A 19034-nucleotide genomic window follows, 5' to 3' on the forward strand; every position below is an offset into this window, starting at 1 on the left:
TTACATTTGGTGTAACCGTTAACGCTTTGTTTTCTGTCAGTTTTCACAGGGTGACCTGCCGTACTGCCCTGTTATCTGTCTTTTAGTTATTTCCGACAGACGACTCAAAATCAAGTCTTAAAAGCTTTTAATTTTTCATTTTAATTTCTTCAATTTGCACGAACAACAAATCGCTTTATTTTGTGTCCCCCCCCCCCCCCCTTTTTTTTTTTTTTTTTTTTTTGTTTAATTTACTACTTCTTGTACTTTGGTCGAAACAGTGGTGAGCAAACAAATTTTCATTGTCAATAAAACAAAAAAAAAGAAAAATACTGTCAATGAATGAGTCTTATTTTTCATGAATCACATAGCCATACTTTGCATTCACATTATTATTACGTTGTTTTATATACGTATACAAAGGGCATAACAATTTTATGTTATGTTAGTGGTTTACGAAAATACCCTGATGTTATAATGAATATGGTACCTGTATTCTGTAATGTAACCGTGTTTTGCATGAATTGTTTTTGATTTCCAGTTAGTTTGGGTTTTCTCATTTAATTTGTATTGTTTGAAAATGTTTAGTTTTAGGTTAGTTTCTATTAGTTTCAGTGTTAAATTTGTATGGAGGGCATATCCTCGGGGCAAGATTTAGGAAAATTAGTATAGGTATTACAAACAGGCCTAATCACAAACTACTAAACTAACAAATATTAAAACTATGTCCTATCTTTTTGTTTTAGTTTAAGTTCACAATCATTTCAGCTTTTATTTTTTCAAAAGTCTAGCTTTGAATTTCAGTCAACTTTTATCACCTCTAGTTGTAGTTTTAACTATAATAACCTTCATCAAAATGTTAATAATTTGATTCTGATAACACAGGGTTAGTCGTTCAGTTAGATCTCACAGCCTGAAAGTGCGTTAATTGGACGGACTTTAAAAAAAAAATTACATACACATAGTAGCAGTACAGGGGGCTTGTTTACAAGCTGTTGTTTTCTGTGTGTGTCATTTACTTTTTGTTCTGTAGTAAAAAATATTTCCCCCTTTTATGGTATTGCTCCCCTTTTAAAGACAAACTGAGGTATAAACCTGAAAACTATATACGATACGATACAGTTGGACAATTCAGTTTAGTTTTGGTTTTTTTTAGCATTTTAACAAAAGATATTCATGCAGTTACATTTGAATATGGATCTAAAGTGCAGACTCTGTTTTAATTTGGGGTTATTCACATAGAAATTCAACAAATGTTTAGGAACTTTAATATGTAGCCACCTATTTTCTTCAAGGGCGCAAGGGTAACTGGACAAAAGTTTTAAGCGCTCATGAACAGGTGTGGATTTTTATCAATTAAGCAGATGAAAGAGCAGCACTTTACTGATGCAGTTAACCCTCAATGTGTCGTATAAAGGAGTGAAACCATCCTCAAGATGCAAAAAACAAAGATACATTGGGGGAGTTGATGAATCAACAGTTTGGTCCAGCTTTGGTTTCCAAAGGCTAGAAGTCAATGTCTACCTTTTCTTAATTTAGAAAACAAGAAAAGTTTCTTATTTCACTGAGAAATTGGGCTCACATTTGCAGCACTTTGTGCGTAGCGTGAGTATTTTTGCACACTTATTATTAATGGAGTGACTTTTGTGTTGCCAGAAACTGCTCAGACTGTCCAGTTGTCATCCCACTGATGAACTCAGGCTATTTTGACGCTCTCTCTATTTGCTTCTCGATGTCTTTAAACACCTCTGGGTCCTCAATAGTTGGAGAGATCTGTGGAAAAAGAAAAATCTTAACATGGAAAAAAAACGTATAAGAATTTTGAAACTACCTTGTAAGTGGTTCATTTATTCTTTTTTCTTTTAATATATTTATTTTTGGAGTTTTTGCTTTTATTTTGATAAGTCAGTAGACATGAAAGCCGGGGGGGGGGGGGGGGGGGGCGGCTTTGGAGAGCAGTGGTTTCCTTCTTCAGTATTTTCCTTATGATGGGCACATTAATGAATATTTTTAGCTAGTTAAAGATTCCTGCGGGTCTTTTGCTGTTACCCTTGTTTTCTTTTGCACCTTTTCAGATGCACACTCTCGTCTTGGTCTGATCTTTGCAATACACCCACTTAGTTCTCAGTTTTTTCCCCCCTTTGAAGACATTTTTGATATTATTATTTTGATATTAATGGTCTTGAAGCTGCCAGGTTTCTAGTCCAAAGCACAACTTTGACGGTGATAAATAGCACAGGTAATAGTCCAGAAAATTCACAGCGAGAGAGTGGGCGCTGTGTGTTCTTCCTCCTGCACAGTGAAGGCACAATGCATGAAAACAACAACAAACAGAATGTTTTCTGAGCAATCAATGCAGAAATCCTTGTCACACTGAAACTTTTTCTGCAGCACAAAAATCTGTTGACAAATCTACCATATGAGGAGGTATTCTCAAGTTATTCTCTCCTGGAGACTACTGAGACAGCAACTCCAAAGAGAAATCTTTGGAGTCTGAAAACTCAAAAGAGCCTCAATTTTGTTTTGAATGAGTATGGGGCTTACTAATGCACCATCGTCGCTCAAATTCCAAGTAGCAAAATTATCATTACCATCTCCAGAGTTGCTGTAAAGCCTTTACAAAAGCAAAAAAAGAGATTTTATCCTGCAGCATCTGCTTTTAAAGAATTGTTTGATGATAATAATGCACTACATGTGTCCTTAACAGCTGAGTCTTACCTTGTAGGGCTTGCTATTGACCAGATTGGATAAAGAGGACCGAGGAATCTTTCCAGAACGTGTCTTTGGCAACCCGCGGACAAAGAGCACTTTCTTAAAGGCAGCCACTGGACCGACGGTGTCTCTCACAAGTTTCACAATCTCATTTATGATCTCCTCTTCCGTTTTCTGCACACCTGAGACGTGTAACACAAAGCATAAGACATTAATACCGCCTGTAGTTTTATTTTATGCCCTAAATTCCTCGCAAAATTATGACACCCAGTGAGTATTCCTCACCATTCTTGAGCACACACAGAGCCAAGGGAACATGACCCTTCAGAGAGTCTTCGAGCCCTACCACAGCGCAGTCTCCCACTGCAGCATGCTGCAGCACTGACTGTTAAAAAACACAAATTATAACCGTCAGAAAAACATTCGCATCCTCTTCATCTACACCTGTAACTGCTCTGATACCTCCTCCAATGCTCCAGCAGAGAGCCTGTGGCCTGCCACGTTGATGACATCATCAGACCGGGACATGACGTAAAGGAAGCCCTCCTCATCCATAAAACCAGCATCCATGGTGTCGTAGAATCCCTTAAGTCACATTTGGATCAGATTAAAAGAGCAGCTTAAAGTCTAACCACAGGAAATTCCTCCAGACAGTTTAAACATCCCTCATTTTTAAGGGCTACAAATACCTAAATTTGATCTGCAATGCAACATGTCTAACACTAGAGGGACACCTCCTCCTATATTATTTCGGCTTGTCAAACTGTGGGCCACAAAGCCTCTGAAGGTGGGGTGTGGATAATACAGGAACAATTAAAAAAAAACAAAAAAACAACTGACTTTTTTGTTTTACTAAAATTCACTGTGGAGTTTGGGCGGGTTTTTTGCTTAATAAACTGTTCAAATAAATACAGGTTTTAAATCTTTTTAAAACCACTGAATTAGTCAGGGGTGCTGAAGGAGAATTCTTTATTAATTGTCTTTATTATTCCGCTCTTTTGTGACTAATTTGACTATTTAAATAAGGCAGGAACACATAAAAAAGGGAAATAGTCTTTTGCACTTTACCGACAGTCACATATGAATTAATCCCAATGTTTCGATGACCAGCGAGCATTTCTAACGTAATTATGAAACAGCTTACTGGAAACTTTGTGAAGTAGAGTTTCTTGAACAGATCTTGATTCTGCCATAAAGACAATGCTGCCCCAGGTGGTAAAGGCAATCTTAAAGAAGAAGTACAAAATAATTCAGATAACTGTATGAAAAAGTCTGATTCATGACAGTTTCTATATAGCAACACAGATAAATTACCTGCTAGGCATGATTTATTGTTTAAACTCAGAGAGTCAGTGTATCCAATGTTAAAGGGCAGTAAAGGGCTAGTCCTACAATAAAACTCTGTTTATTTAAAAGGAGACAGGAGAGACCCAGTTCTTGAGCAAATGGTCCAATTTCCCAGGTTTTAAACTAAACAACCCTCTGCATGGGTTTATTCACTACAAGCAGAACATTTAAATTTATGCAACAATCCTGTAACAAGCAAATTCCATTATGGTGTCTAAAGAATTTACATTTTACAGCTTTTTAATAACATTTTAAACAACAGTAAGTCAGCCAATCACATGGTAGAAACTCAGTGGATTTAGGCATGCAGACATGGTCAGCATAATCTGCCGAAATTCAAAGCGAGTCTCAAAATAGTGAAGAAAAGTGGCTTTAAATGTGGCATGGTTGTTGCTGCCAACATGGCTCTGCTGCAACATTTAGATGGATGGGTGGAAATTTAGTTTAAACAACAAGCACAAAAGCGTGGATCCATCCTGTTTTGTATCAATGATTCAGGTCGACGCTGATGGTGTAATGATGTTAGGGATCTTTTCTTGGCACACTTTGAACCCTTTAGTACCATTTGAGCATTATTTAAATGTCGCAGCCTACCTGAGTACTTATGCCGACTGTGTCCGTCCCATTATCATCACAGTGTAACCATTTTCTGATGGCTGATGCAGGATAACGTGCTGTATCACAAAGCTTAAATGATCTCAAACTGATTTTGTATGCATGACAATAAGTTCAATGCACTCAAATAGCCTCCATAGTCACCAGATCTCAGTACGATAGAGCACTTTTAGTATATGTTGGAATGGGATATTCGCATCATGGATGTGCAGCCAACAAATCAGCAGCAACTGTGAGATGCTATCATACCAATATGGACTAAAATCTCTGAGAAATGTTTCCAAGACATTACTGAATCTATGCCATGAAGAGTTAAGGCAGTTCTTAAGGCAGACGGGGGTACAACCCAGTAACACAAGGTGTACCTAATATAGTGGGCAGTGAGAGTACATTCTATGTCAACTCATGTGAGTTCTAAATCTAAAGTAAGGCCTGATTCTTCGAAGATGTAGTCTAAATCTGATTAATATATTCTTTTAAGCTACTTTTAAATTGTTATTGACGAAAAAGGGTTTTTTTGCCCCTAGTTTTGGGTTCATGTTCCCAAATCATGGTGGATGCAGTCACCATGCATGATTAAACTGTGTAAGGAGGCTAAAAAGAAACCTGCAGCCACTTTGTTTATTTAATCTGTTCATGTTTTTGGCAATTTTCTAGTAAAAACCACAGTGGCTAAGAGCTGTAACACATCACACATTTCACAGACTCTCCCTCCTGCCTGTAAGCTTACTCTGTAAATATTCACACAACTTTATGAAGCTGTTCGAGTCTTGGCTGGCACAGACTTTCTGGATACAACAAGCAAGTACAATAGCACAGCTGTTCCTGTCTGAGTGTAGCTCTGCCTATCATTATCTCAGGATGCACTGTAACATGGAGTCCTTGGAAATCCCCCTTAGCACTGAGTCAATACCAGCAATTACAAAGAACAAGGGAGTGAAGTGATAACAGATAGGTAGAAGGTCTGGAAGATAAGCCTGCAAAGCGAGTCATAGCTTCCTGATGAAGTCCACTTAACACAGGTAACTCTCTTTCATGAACATGCGCATGTACACCCTGCCTTCCCAACTCCAGAAATAGAAGTGAGTGCTATTTATAGTCATATGCTTGTTTTTCAAAAGTGAATAATTACCCTTAATGACTAGAAGATTCAAAGTCCACATTTCACCTATGTACAAAGAGCTTATATATAATATCTTTAATGTCCGTGTCCAAGTGAGAGGGCCCAGAAGAAAGAAAGGTGAAGCGATAACTAAGCCACTCACGTTGCTGTGAACATATGCACCTGGCTTACCTCACCACAATATTTCCCAGGCTTCTTGGCTTCACCTCCTGCATGTTATCATCGATCACTGTGACTAGAGGAAAGGGAAAAGAGTGCATTTCAAATTCAGAGGTGGTTCTATCCCACCGCTAGCAAACTGGAAGTGCAAAAAGCTTAAACGTAAGACAGGGAATTACAATCAGAAGACACACTTTTACCCCGATATCCCTCACGCTGTAATCGTGGGGGTAACACACTGAATACAAAGAGGTCATTTCTTACCATTGTAACCTGGAACCGGTTTGCCAGTTTGGCCTGCAGGTGGCGTGAGTGAGTTTCCCAGACCGACACAACTGGAAGTAATAGCTGAGCCAGTTTCTAACAGGATACAAAGAAACACAAGGATTCATGAAAAATTCATATGGGCATGAGTGAGGCACAAAGTTTTAGCCAAACCACAAGAGTTCTGGATATGTGGTGTAATGTAACTGTTTTACTGTCCTGTATGAAAACCCTTTCATGGGGCACTGATCAAAAGAGTCTGCGTGGCGTTGTGTTGCCTCTGTGAGCAGCGTTAACCTACATTGAACTAAAGTATGACAGCTCCTATGGGCTCTCCCCGACTCCACCACACAACTATGCTCCATTAACGGCAAAGACTTGCCTGGCAGGCCTGTTAGCCCACCCACCGAAGGAAAAACAGAATCAATCCAGCTCAGTGGGGAAGATTACATCAGAAATCACACAGCAGCAGGCAAGCCCAGCATCTGTGCAGAAACAGTCCTCCTTTTTAAGTCGGTGGGTGAACATCAGTCTCCTGGCATAAATACGAGAACAAAGTCCGCCTTCGTGTCTTCATTCTCACTGGCAGAGAATTTGCTTAAGTTCAGCTCGTGTTTCAGTTAAAATGCACACAACAGGTAACAGACAACACAATTATTTCTATCATTTTCATCCGTCCATGTAAATGTTTTTATTACTTTATCTCTTTATACATGCTGTTTGCACAAAGGGCAAGAATAATCTTACAGAAGTTTAAGGGACTTATTATATTTTCTCTTTTTTCCCCCGGTCATACAGGCAGACACGCACACACACTTAGAGTTTTGGAAGATATTCTACATAGTTTTTTCATACACTTCCACCTGCAAATCTGTTTGTGAGGGGCAGCCAATCAGAACAAAGTTTGCTAGTGCTATTGTCACACAAGGGAATATAGTGGCTGGAGACTGCAGCGTGACCATTTGCGATCAGGACAGTAATTTAACCACAAAATTACATTAGCACTCGGAAATCTTGCACAATACTTCCATTTGAGTCAAGTCCAATTTTTCAATGAAGCAGACTGCAGATGAGTTGCACTCATCAGTACCGACTGCACAGACTGATTGTAATGTGTTGGGAATCTGCCAGCATTTATAAATAAGATGGAGATTATTTGCAAACCCTCCCTAATCTCGAACCGCAACCCGTGCAGTCACCACGCTATTGAAAGTGATTGCCCAGGAGCTTTTGGGTGCTGCATGCTCAACATCTCTGTGACCAATCACCAGCCAACCAACAATATTTTCTAGCCACAAGGAGGTTGGCTTTCTACAGTGATTGAGCAGCTAAAAGGAAAGGACCTGAAACTGCTTCATCTGACAGTGGATGGAGCTGCCACTGTACCAAAGCCCAGTATTATTTAAACAGTTAATCAAGCAAAGCTACTCTCGTAGAGCCCAAGAATATAAAATGTGGTCTTCGGGTATATTAGGTCCTATTTAAATTTGGCATTTTAGTGCCAACCAGAGCCTGGGCTTATTGGACCACTTTACAAATAAGGGGTTGCTAAAATGCCTCATATTTCCCATGACGAATATGCAAATGAATGCACAAGCTGCTTCACAAGGTAATGAGCCTACTCTATAGGAAGTGCACGTGGTAGAAATATGATGCTTGTATCATACATATTTGATGGTCGTTAACATGCAAATGAATGCAGACAGGTACTCTAAAACCAAATCAGATCATGTCTTGAGCGGGGGACGAGGGTAGAGCTGGTGGCAGAAATGTCTCGTCTTCTGAGGGAGCAAAAGGAAAATGGCAAAATATTCAAATCTGCAGGCCCGCTATGCAAATGACAAAATCAGACACACCCCCTCATTAAAGCCAGAGGGAAAACTATATTAACAGAGGACTTCGCATGGGTTACACACCTGTGTGAATGAACATGAAAGACTGGGCGGGAGCGGGAACCTCTTCGCCAAAATGACTTTACATCCAGAGGTAATGGTGCCCCGTGGTGTTTTCTTGTAAACAAGCAAAATTCTGTTTACATTCAGCGCATCTCATCAAAATGCACTGTGTGACTCTATGACATGTGAAAAACAAGACTGAGCATGCAAAAGCTGCATTTATGTTCATGTTTACATGACACCAGTCACATAACCTTGGCTGGGGTCCTGCAGCAAGTCTTACATTACAGTCAGCTGTTCATCATTGGAATAATGTGAATCATCTCACAAGAAGTTCAGAGAGATAGAAGTAAATATGTTGGCATGCACATCCAAAGATCTCAATTGGTCTGCCAACACTAGCTCCCCTTCTAAAGACAATACAATGCCTGCATTTCCTACGGAGACTGAGAGCCACCAATCCTTACCAGTGCATCTGGTAAGGTCTGGGTGAGCAAGGTCAGCAGAAAAGAAAACCTTACATGTGGTTCTACAAGTGTCCACAAACCCCATCAACTCCAAACACAGGCTGTTGACCCTAATTGCTTCAGACGGAAGCTTCTGCAGCTCATCTTAATCTACAACAAAAGAGACAGACTCAGAAAAATCAGACCTACTGGTCAAAATGTCCACACAGTAGCTTCAAACTGAAACATCAATACAACAGAGTTTGTGACTCTGTGAATCCCTGAACCCATTTTTTGACATCATAACGTAGCTCTAGAAGATCTTGGGGAATGTTGAAACATGACACACTGGCATGGATCAGGACAAAAATAGCTCTGCATCTTTCTGAGATGTGGTTTAGAATTTGATCTAGTCTATAATAAAGTTCCCTCTGCTACTAATCAAAACAGGTGCACGCAGACAGAGCTGCTTCCAACATCCAGCACAGCAGGTTTCAAAGGGAGGAGGCTGCAGTTGGTTGAGAGAGGGGGATTAAGTTAGCAAATTATGATGGAGCAAAGGAGGGGGAGGGTGTCGGGGGATGTTTGGCGGAACACATAACTCAACCCCTGTGGCCTCTGAACTGGCAACCTCGCTCATCAGTGACAAGTTAGCCACACTCTGCAGGATTCAAAACCCATCACTGACAGCGGGTAACAGCACTCACTGCCAATGATTTTTTTTTTTTTTTTTTTTAAGTATTACACCTTACAGGGGGGGATTCAGGTTGACCCACCTGGTAACTGATTTTAACGTGTTAGCATTTATAAATCAAATGGCAGTTATTTGAACACCTTTCCCAAAATGTCTGAGAGTGACTGCTGTCATCGTTTGGAGACAACGACGACGCAATAGAGAACAGCTACAACAGTGTGATGAGGCATCCCCTGTCGACCAGTCAACCCCTTTTGATTTCTCCTTGCACTGCAAAATCCACACACATTTAATCGGACTAAGAGATAAGAGTATGCACCGTTTGGTGTTTCAAGATCAGTGCTGATACTCTTCTAATGCTCTAATGTTTTATGTCATTTAGTATGTTGTGAAAAACAGAAGTTAACTTTTCTGTGCAAAAAAAATAAATAATTGAATAGAAACGCAGAATTAATACAAAGTTAGATGATAAAAACAGCTGATCACATGTAATCATAATAGATTCCGATAATATTCTTCTATTCACTTTGAATATTAAACCAATACTGGCAGTTAGCCAGAAGGATGCAGTAAGGGTCATTTACAAGCTCTACTGGACTGCACGTCGATTAGGGCTCGACACAGCTACTGAACCATGTCAGCTTGAGTGGAGTGTTTAAACCTGGCTGTTTACAGCAGGAGCCAGAGCTCGCTGGCGGCAATTCAGACACAGCCAGTAAATTCAAAACTCAAATGAAAAGAGACATTATAATTGGACCTCAGCATTAAACAAGCCATACAGGAAATCAGAAGTGGCTGTGCCGCTTTCAGGCGTGAAATCAAAGATTTATAAAGCAAAGATTTCTCAATGATTACTTCCATCACTAAAACACGGGTTCTTGTATTTCCAAGTGAGGCAAGAAGAGAAATTTTCCAACAGCTGATTCAGAGAATTACTAAAATCTCCTAGGTTTTCTTCATCCTTCAGATCTCAGTGGTCTGCTATCTAGCCAACATGGTACAATGAGATATATGTGGGAAAAAAACCCTTCTGAAACCTTGACCGGAGCACTTTGACTTACAAAAGCTTGATATATTTTGAGGATTCTGCATGCTACTCCAGAACAACGTAACCACGCGCTAAACTGTGTTCAGGTCGAACACGAAGCAAAGTTTCACCTAACATACTCACACTCATTTTTCAATCCATTAATATCTGATGCAATAGGAAAGGAAGATATACTTCCTTTCAAAGTACAAAAGCTGCAATCAAGTAAGTGCTGTGGATGTACTTACAATGTATTTTTTTTTTTTGACTACCCTGATAAAATCATCTAGGTTGAATTGCTAGAGCACCAACTTCTTCACACTTTGTGCTCCTCTCTGTGAAGGAGGATGTGTACTCACTATTGTGAATGAAATTGGGCAGATTGTATCTTTGCTTTGCAGTAGACACTGTATGTAATTAACACTTTGCTTTGGTCTGCAGACAACATAAGGCAAAAGTTTTAATTCCATGCTTTATCATCTATTTGACTCCAAATACACCATGATGTACAAAATGAACACCGTGTTCTATTTAATGGCTGAAGTTAGCAACTGAAACTGTAAAACTCATTTCAAATGTGTTTACTGAGGTGTTACATGAGCCTTAGTGTGCCTGCACTAATATCCAGTTATGCTTTTTCTTTTTTCTTTTTCTGTCATCCTTATTAACCTGCTCCCTGCATGCGTATAAACCCAGAGAAACATGGAGGCTCTCTCTTAAGTTTCCAGGCACGTCCACATTAGTTTCACTTTTCAGAAACAGAAGTTGCATCTACTCTTATGTACAGTCTGCAGGGTTAAAAGCACAGGCAGATGTGTCTGTGTGACAGCAACAAAGTGAAATTATAAATGTTCAAATTATAAATGTTCAAATAACCCACCACCAGTGCAAAAGAAGAGCGCACAAGAGGGGTGAGGAAGAGAGTGCAAACAGGGTGGAGTGGGTGGAGACAAGTGTCAGGGGGGATTTGTGACGGTGGGTGTGGAAGGATAGAGAGACCTGCTGCGATGTACAGTTTGAGACAGTGGCACTGACAGAACGACAGGAGGTGGAGCTGAAGATGTTAAAGTTTTCATTGAGACAGACTGGACAAGATTTGAAATGAGTATATCAGCGGGACGGCTCAGGGTGAGCGGTCCGGAGACACAGTTAGAGGAGAGGCAGGGCTGAGGTGCTTTGGACTTGTGCAGAGAAAGGATGTTGAAGATGGAGCTGCCAGGCAGGATGGTAAGTGGAATGGTTCTTATATTGTGCTTTTCTACTCTAACTCAGCACTCAAAGCATGTTGAGCACATTTTCTTAACTACAAGCTTCATTCAGCCAATCACACAGACATTCTATACCTAAACACTTTGTTTAACATTCACACTTCAATGGATGCATCGGGGGAAACTCTGGGTATTATGTATGGGTATTATGTTGTCCAGGGATAATTCGGCATGCAGACTAGCGGTGCTGGGAAGCGAACCACCAACCTTCGTACTTCCTGAGTGCCAAGAAAATAGGAAGTTCATGGATGCAGTGAAGGACTGCATTCAGAGGGCTAGTGTGACAGAAGAGGATGCTAAGAATAGGGCAAGATGGAGGCAGATGATCTGCTATGGCGACCCCTAAAAGGAAACACACGAACAAAGAAGAAGAGCAACACAGCACCAGTAGGTTTCTGTAAGTTTTGGAAGCTAAAATACTTTCCTGAGAACTTTTTTTGTGGAGAAACACCGAGTTCTTTCAAAGGTTTTCAGTCCCCAGGGAAAGTTCCTGAGGTGTGGAAACACAACACAGCAAAAGATATCCACTTACACCTCTATACCCCGTGGCTCACCTAAACAAAAATGATTAAAACATCTATCCTGCTTACCTAAAAAATATTTTTGACAGCCTGACATTTTCACAGCATGCATCAAATTCGAGGCGTTTTATTGAATACTTCATGAGACAGCCATTACCCCAAAAACTTGACTGCATCTACACAGACACAGACACACACACAAAAAAACTTCAAAGGGGTCAGCATTTCATCCCGTAAGGTAACATGTCCAAAATGTTTGGCTCAAGACATCTTTATTGAGCTGAAACTGACAAAATACTTCCACTGCTACTATTCTAGTCACATTGTGCGGGGGAGTTTAAATATGCTGCATTCGAAAGGTAGACAGCATGGGCTGAGTGAATGCTAGAAGAAGTTAAAACATCTGGGGGCTGGAGCTGAGCACACGCACACATACATACTGATACTGCTGGGCTGTCTATGTGTTTGTCTGACACAGCTTGGCATCAGTCTATTTCAGCTCCCACCTCAGTCTTTTCCTTTTCACTATCCCTCTGTACACAAACAAATCAATCTTCCTTCGACCTGTTGGAGATGAGCTCCGCCAGTGAGAGAGCCATTTTGAGTGTGATGAATGGGCTGAGGGAGGGGGAGGGATGCTGGAGGACACGTTGGTAGAGCGGAATAGGCGATTTGGTGGCGCCATTTCAGCTGAGAAGGTGCAATCGAAGTGCCGAGCTCATTACCAGCAGCTTGGAGAGAAACTGCTGTTCAGGAAAAACAAAGATGATCCTGGACTCTGTTTCGTCTCTGTAACTACTCGAGCGGCAAATGTCTTTGCAAAAAAAAAAAAAAGGAAATAACACCATTCTCCGTGCCTCTACTCTGTCTTTAGGGCTTACATGGAAAACAGGCAACAAGGACTTCAGTGAAACAAAAGGATGGATGGCAGTGTCTAGTCTGATGTTACAATATGAAACCTGAAAACCCAGGGGAGACCAAAACACTCGTAACTCAAGTGCAATCTTGTAGCATTAATGAAAATAGATGAAATGCTGATTTAATAAATCTAAAATAAAACTACATGGGAGCTGAGTATACCTCAGAGAGGGCAACTGTTGGCAGGAAAACCGCTCTAAAAAGTCTCCCTATACACCATCTGCTCAGCAGCAAATGACAGCACAGGCAAAGGTGAGTAACTATAGTGGGGCATGTAGCTACTAACAGACAGATGTGAACACACTTCTAAAAAAAAAAAAAAAAAAAATGCAAAACAAAAAAAAAAAACACTTGTTTAAAATTTTGGCTGCTCTCTTTGTAATTGTTCTCATTATTTTTAGATCACTTCCATAGAAAGCATAAAAAAATGAAAACAGTTTCCAGATCACAAAAACTTAAAGTGTAGAAGTGTCTTAAGCCTGCATATTTTTAATGACCAGCAGGGGGCTACAATGACTATGGAAAATGGCGATCAGCTTCCTCACTCTCTGGATTCAGTTAACACTTTCCTGAGTGTTTTATGGGCTTGTCGTTTCAGGTTATATTGAAAAAACATTAAGCTACCTTTAATTACTCTTTATTGTAATTATGTTCATTATTAGTGTCAGAAAGTTACATTATCTCAGGGTATTCTCGTTGACTAGTAGCTTGTCAATGACAAGTCGACAACCAGGAAGGAGCAGCAGCGGATGGCTACTCCTCCCTCGGCCTGGTTCCACCATAGGTTTCTTCCTGTTAAAAAGGGAGTTTTTCCATCCCACTGTCGCCAAGAGCTTGCTCAAAAGGAGTATTTTGATTGTTGGGTTATTGTAGGGTATATACCTTACAATATAAGGCATCTTGAGGCAACTGTTGTTGTGATTTGGCACTATGTAAATAAAACTGAATTGAATTTGTTCTACTGTAGAGTCCATCCAGAAGAGGACAGACTCACTGGAGAGGCAGCTGATTATTATTACTCTGTTATTTATTCATTACAAACTATTTTTCAAAAATATATATATTTACAGAGAAAAACCTTATGAATGCCATCAAATCTTTTGAAACTCATGTGCCAACACCACCCGGCATAAATAGAACCTCAATCTGAAGAAAACACAGCACACTGAAGGAGACATAGAAATGCATTAGAAATGCACAAGTTTGCTTCTTATTTATATATTAATTGGAAGATTTACAGAACTTTGCTTGGGTCTCCATCAATTTGAGGTGCAGAGTTAATAAGAAAGCGAATAGTAATCTTCAAATAAACTGTGACAACCATTATTAGTCATTATTATTCTCTTTCAATGCCTTAAAAGTTCCCAAAAGGATTATATAAATCAGGTAAAAAGCTTACATATTTGCTGATATACTGTGATGGTAAAATCGAGTTTGAGGGAAGCCACTTAACTGCACTTACTCCAATTAACCTTCTTCATTATTAATGCTAAACTTAGATACTGGCGCAAGTAAACAATAAAACGGTGAAAAGTAAGCAAGTAACAGCAAGTTGCTTCATTTGTCAGACATTTCTGAAAGGTATGTAAGGAGATTAAATCTTTCTTACAGCCCTACAGTAGCAGCTGTAACACATAAACAAGCACTGCATGAGTCATGTGCAGTAAACAGCAATCCTGAGAGACAAAGCTCAGAGGGTTCTTTCTGTACGTCAACACAGTCGTATTTGAAGTTGTCCTGTTCCTGTGTTGTTGCTGGGGTAACTTAGTTGAGAGCTTAAAAAAAGGAGACCCAAGGTCAATGTAAAAGAGGCTGATGTGTAGGAGCATGAGAACAGAGAGAAAGAAAATAGATTGCAAGCTCCTTTGCCAGACAATGAAATACGCCCTTTTTTTCCACATCGTTTTTCTTCATAATAAATGTTTCAGCTCTTCCTACACAAAGTCAAGAATCTATCTACCTTGTAAAAAACGGTTGTGAAAGAGAAACACCATGAAATTTTTAAATAGGAAATCATGAGTAATGCTTTTGAGGGAGACTACAGAGATGCACGCGCTGATACAAAATGTGTGCAGTTGTAAAAGATGTGGCGGCATTTGCTCTCAGAATCTGGTCCCGAGAACGAGTGTAAAACAAGTCGTGCTACAAAGCGGTGGGATTAGTTCTGCTGTGCTGGACAGTGCAGACTTTACTGGTCAGACACACCATCACTGGCAGCTGAAGAGTAAAGTACAGGCAGTTAGCATAGGTTCTGTTAGCTAAGCCTTTTGGGTTGAGCTGAAAGTTGAAATTATAGACGAATGAAGAAAAGTTAAGAAAGGAAGCAAAATGCATGAGGAAGAGCATGCTGCAGGAGCTGCAAAAGCTTGCTGAGCTGCATACCAAAGACATGCATTAAAACCAGGATGAGAAATTGCAAACAGCATGCACACATATGCACACATCTCATTTACAGCTCTTCAAGGGGCAATTTCATCTCATCAGCTAAAAACACTGCCTCCCTTATCACTTCTCAGACAGCGCGGCTCGTTCGCTCAGAGCTAAGTTTATGCATACAAATGCACTACTTAACTTGCTAATGAAAGACCCCCATCTTGTGCCTTAAAAACCTCAGCAGACAATGCAACAATGCCTTGGAATGAATGCCAAGCGAATTCCCGGGTTGGAGAGCTGACGACAGCGGCTTCCGGTAAACAACGAGGTAACACAAACGTGGCACCTCAGCTCTCTGAGATGTAATTACAGGAGCCACGACATCTGCGCTACTGTCTCTGCTGCACTGTAATGAGACCAAGTGAGCGACAGTGGGGGGTGGGGGGGTTGCTTGTTGTTGAATGACATGAGGTACAAAGCTAAGGCTTTCCATTCTTTTCCCAAAGGAGGGCAAGAGCAGGATGACATGATTCAGGAACAATTTACTGAAAAGAAATGTATTCTGATTTAGGATACAAGAAGACACTGAGGGACTGGCCTATCTGCAAGAGGTATGGGGACGAATATCAACCATGTGAGGCAAAGGGATGGCTCTGTTTTGCAATTCTAGTTTTCACCAGGCTGGCCAAAATGAAGCATCACAGAGGTAGCGCTCCATGGATTTTACAAGTAAAGCTTATTTTGTCAAATGTGGCATAGCAAAAGCTTTAAATAATGACCAAAATATATGTTGTGCTTTAAAGAGCAATTGGGAACTATGTAGAAAAATGGCTGTAATTCTTAAACAGTTGTAATATTTTTGTTAAATCCAGTGAATTAAGGCTGAAAGTCTGCACACATCATGAGTCTGATTTAACATTCTTGGTGATGATGTGCAGAGGCAAAGTTAAAAAAATGTTGAAAAACACTTCTGCAGTGCTGAAGTCAGTTTTCAGATCCCTGCCACCAATTAGCCAATCCGAAGCTGAACTGCGAAACACTTGAGGGAAATGTGTTGAAGGAAGAACTTTGGATTGATCCATTAATAAATCCCCAAAGCTTTGAAACTGTGCGTCATGCACGGCCAAAGTGTAGTCTGTGGAGAAAACAAAACAAAACACTGTTTAAACTTCATTTTGGACCAAATGTTCAGATTTTACTGATGGTTGTATACATGCATTTTTACTGTTAATAACCACTGATATTAAAGCTATTACTCTCTTCCTATTAATTAAGACAGAAGATTCAAAGTAACCACCTAAATAATTGTGGTTAATTGGTTCTTGCCATGTCTTAATTTCTCATTTCCCTGCCATATTAACTTGGGCCCATGAGTTAATAATCTCATCATCTGCTTTATTCCAGGATAAACCCCTTCAGATGCACCATCTCATTTCCAAGTGGTGCTCAAAACAGACTAATCTGTGGCCATGCAATAACATCTCCCACCAGTGTCATGAGAAGAACTTGCGAGAAATTAATAAGAGCACAGATATTGGTTTAGCCAGGCTATTAAAACATATTAAAGACAAGCCTTTGCATAATTTATGGAAACTTATGAATCTATGCGGACACCCCATATGTGATTGTTAAACACCTAATTCAAAAACTGTGGGCATAGCTACGGTCAAATGTCCTGCAATTTAAGAAAACACTAGCAAATAGACCATACCAAAAAAAACAACAAAAAAACCCCCAAATAAACAAAAACAAAACAAATAGAAAAAAAAGTTGAGGAAAAAATGATGTAAATAGAAAAAAAAAGTTGCAAAAAAATGAAAAAATTAGAACTGAAGGGATTTTGGGGGAAACAATAATGTGACAGAATAGCTGTGAAAGTGAAGCTAACCGTAAATAGCTATTAGTAAATGTGTCTATAGTATTACATGAATCATATGATTAAAACACGCACATTGGCTTGCATCTTTTCTCCCTCACAACGCTGATGAACCCTCTGCTTCTTTTGTGCAATCCTTCGCCTGCTTTGATTTCTGTCACTTCTGCAACTGTCCATCCAGAAACATATCATATTTCTTTTTTGTTGTTGTTGTTGTTTTTTTAATGTTTTGCAGTGCTTTTTCTATTTCCATTGTGTTTTATGTGCTTTTGAACCAAAGTTGCAGTGCGTTTGCCATCTCAGGGCCACCGTACATACCTGCCTATCCTCTATGATTTGGAGATTTAGTTACAAACAAACTTGGAAAAATTTCTATTTCTGGACCATCTTAAAGCAGGAGTGCCTACTACCTTGGAAGCCAGGTATCACCGACTCACTCAATGAATGTCAAATCTTCTACAAAGCAGTGAAGAAAACTTGTTAAAAGAAAAAACAAAAGCGAAAAAAAAAAAATTATTTCTGAATTATTGAATGAGAAAAATGAAACTAAAATAACAATCTCACCTGTGCATGCACATTTTTCCTCCAGACTGCCTGTCAGACAGCTTGTGCCATACATTTAACACACCATAAAAAAAAATAGTGTCAAGGTTGAATTATAGTAAAACATTCAACATCCCAAGCTATCATTCTATTATATTCTCATACCATATCAAACCTATTACAGGCCAATGCATGGGTGTCAAACAGAGCCCACTGGTCAGAACTGGCCAGTCAGGTGCAATGGTTTTCTACAAAAGTGTGAAAATTTCAAAGGAGGATGACGGGTCTTTTTTTCTTTTACTGTCTTCTTACTGAAAAACATCTTACCGATAGCCTGCCTTACTACTAGGCAGTAGCAACATGGTTAACGGAACCGGCATGGTTCAATTCAATTCAATTTCATGGTTGTGTGTTGGTCCTTTGCAGAGCCTGCGTACAGCTTTGCAGACTGTCATCTAGGTGTTTACCGTCTCTAGCGTGTACAAACCAACCAGTCTGTGGACCACTCTTGCTTCTGCTGTTGCTGCTTCCACTGCAGAGAAGACCAGAGTTATAACATAAAAAAAGAGCAGAAGTGAAACTGAATGTTTAAAACCATGAAAACTGTCCACTGGGGCCACCGTCCACGTGTCTCAGGCTGCTTTTTTCATCTTTGATGCTTTTTAAGTTTTTTTTAAAAGTCATCTCAGGTTGTTCTGCAAGTGGATCGCTCACTAAATGTGAACTATGAACTACTGAAATGTTCTGAACAGTAAAAGGTTATTATTCAGAGGTTTTACTGTTCCAGCCTACTCCAATAAAAAAATATCCATGAAGACTCTCAGATATCCTGATTTAAATTAACACTGCAGAGTAAAATATCCTTGTTGAACCGTTAGGTAAAGATTCTTTATTAACCTTTGATCCAGCCGAGCACTCTTTCTCTTTTCCGACAGCAAGTGCTGGCGTGCTAAAAGCTTTTTTTTTTTACGTGTTTTCAACAAGGTTGCCTAAAACTGCCCTTCGCAATCTTTCTGAGAAGAGGAGGATGTTTAGAGTCCACTGCTGTGCCAGCAAAACATTCGGCAAAAACCGTGGGGAGACATTTCTCAATTCTACAAATTTATTTGACATGACAGATACTTTGAGGAGGTCCAGTTCACTTTTGAGATAATTTCATTCTGTTTGCAAAAGCATCTGCCGTCTGTCAGACTGAGTCGAAGAAACAAAGACAAACAGAGAGAGAAAGCCAGACAGAGAGACAGGACGATCTAAAAACACCACTACTGTGGGTC

The 19034-nt window shown here is 39.8% G+C and overlaps 1 protein-coding gene across 2 annotated transcripts in view; it reads right to left on the reverse strand.

Annotated features, from left to right (window-relative positions):
• Positions 1-1645: 1645 nt before the first annotated feature.
• The window catches only part of acss3 (acyl-CoA synthetase short chain family member 3), a 51603-nt gene continuing 34214 nt past the window's right edge, over positions 1646-19034 (reverse strand). Inside the window, exons 10-16 of one of the 2 annotated variants that reach the window (XM_063460528.1) lie at positions 6200-6295; positions 5948-6011; positions 3836-3917; positions 3154-3276; positions 2977-3076; positions 2698-2873; positions 1646-1752 (exon numbers count right to left, since the gene is read on the reverse strand). In XM_063460528.1, the coding sequence (XP_063316598.1) occupies positions 1681-1752; positions 2698-2873; positions 2977-3076; positions 3154-3276; positions 3836-3917; positions 5948-6011; positions 6200-6295 (713 nt within the window). In that variant the 3' untranslated portion in view covers positions 1646-1680. Of the gene's footprint in view, positions 1753-2697; positions 2874-2976; positions 3077-3153; positions 3277-3835; positions 3918-5947; positions 6012-6199; positions 6296-19034 lie in introns of those variants that run through there. The other variant, XR_010091361.1, reaches the window with a different exon arrangement.

Source organism: Pelmatolapia mariae, linkage group LG17 (genome assembly GCF_036321145.2).
Source record: "Pelmatolapia mariae isolate MD_Pm_ZW linkage group LG17, Pm_UMD_F_2, whole genome shotgun sequence".
Lineage (NCBI taxonomy): Eukaryota > Metazoa > Chordata > Actinopteri > Cichliformes > Cichlidae > Pelmatolapia > Pelmatolapia mariae.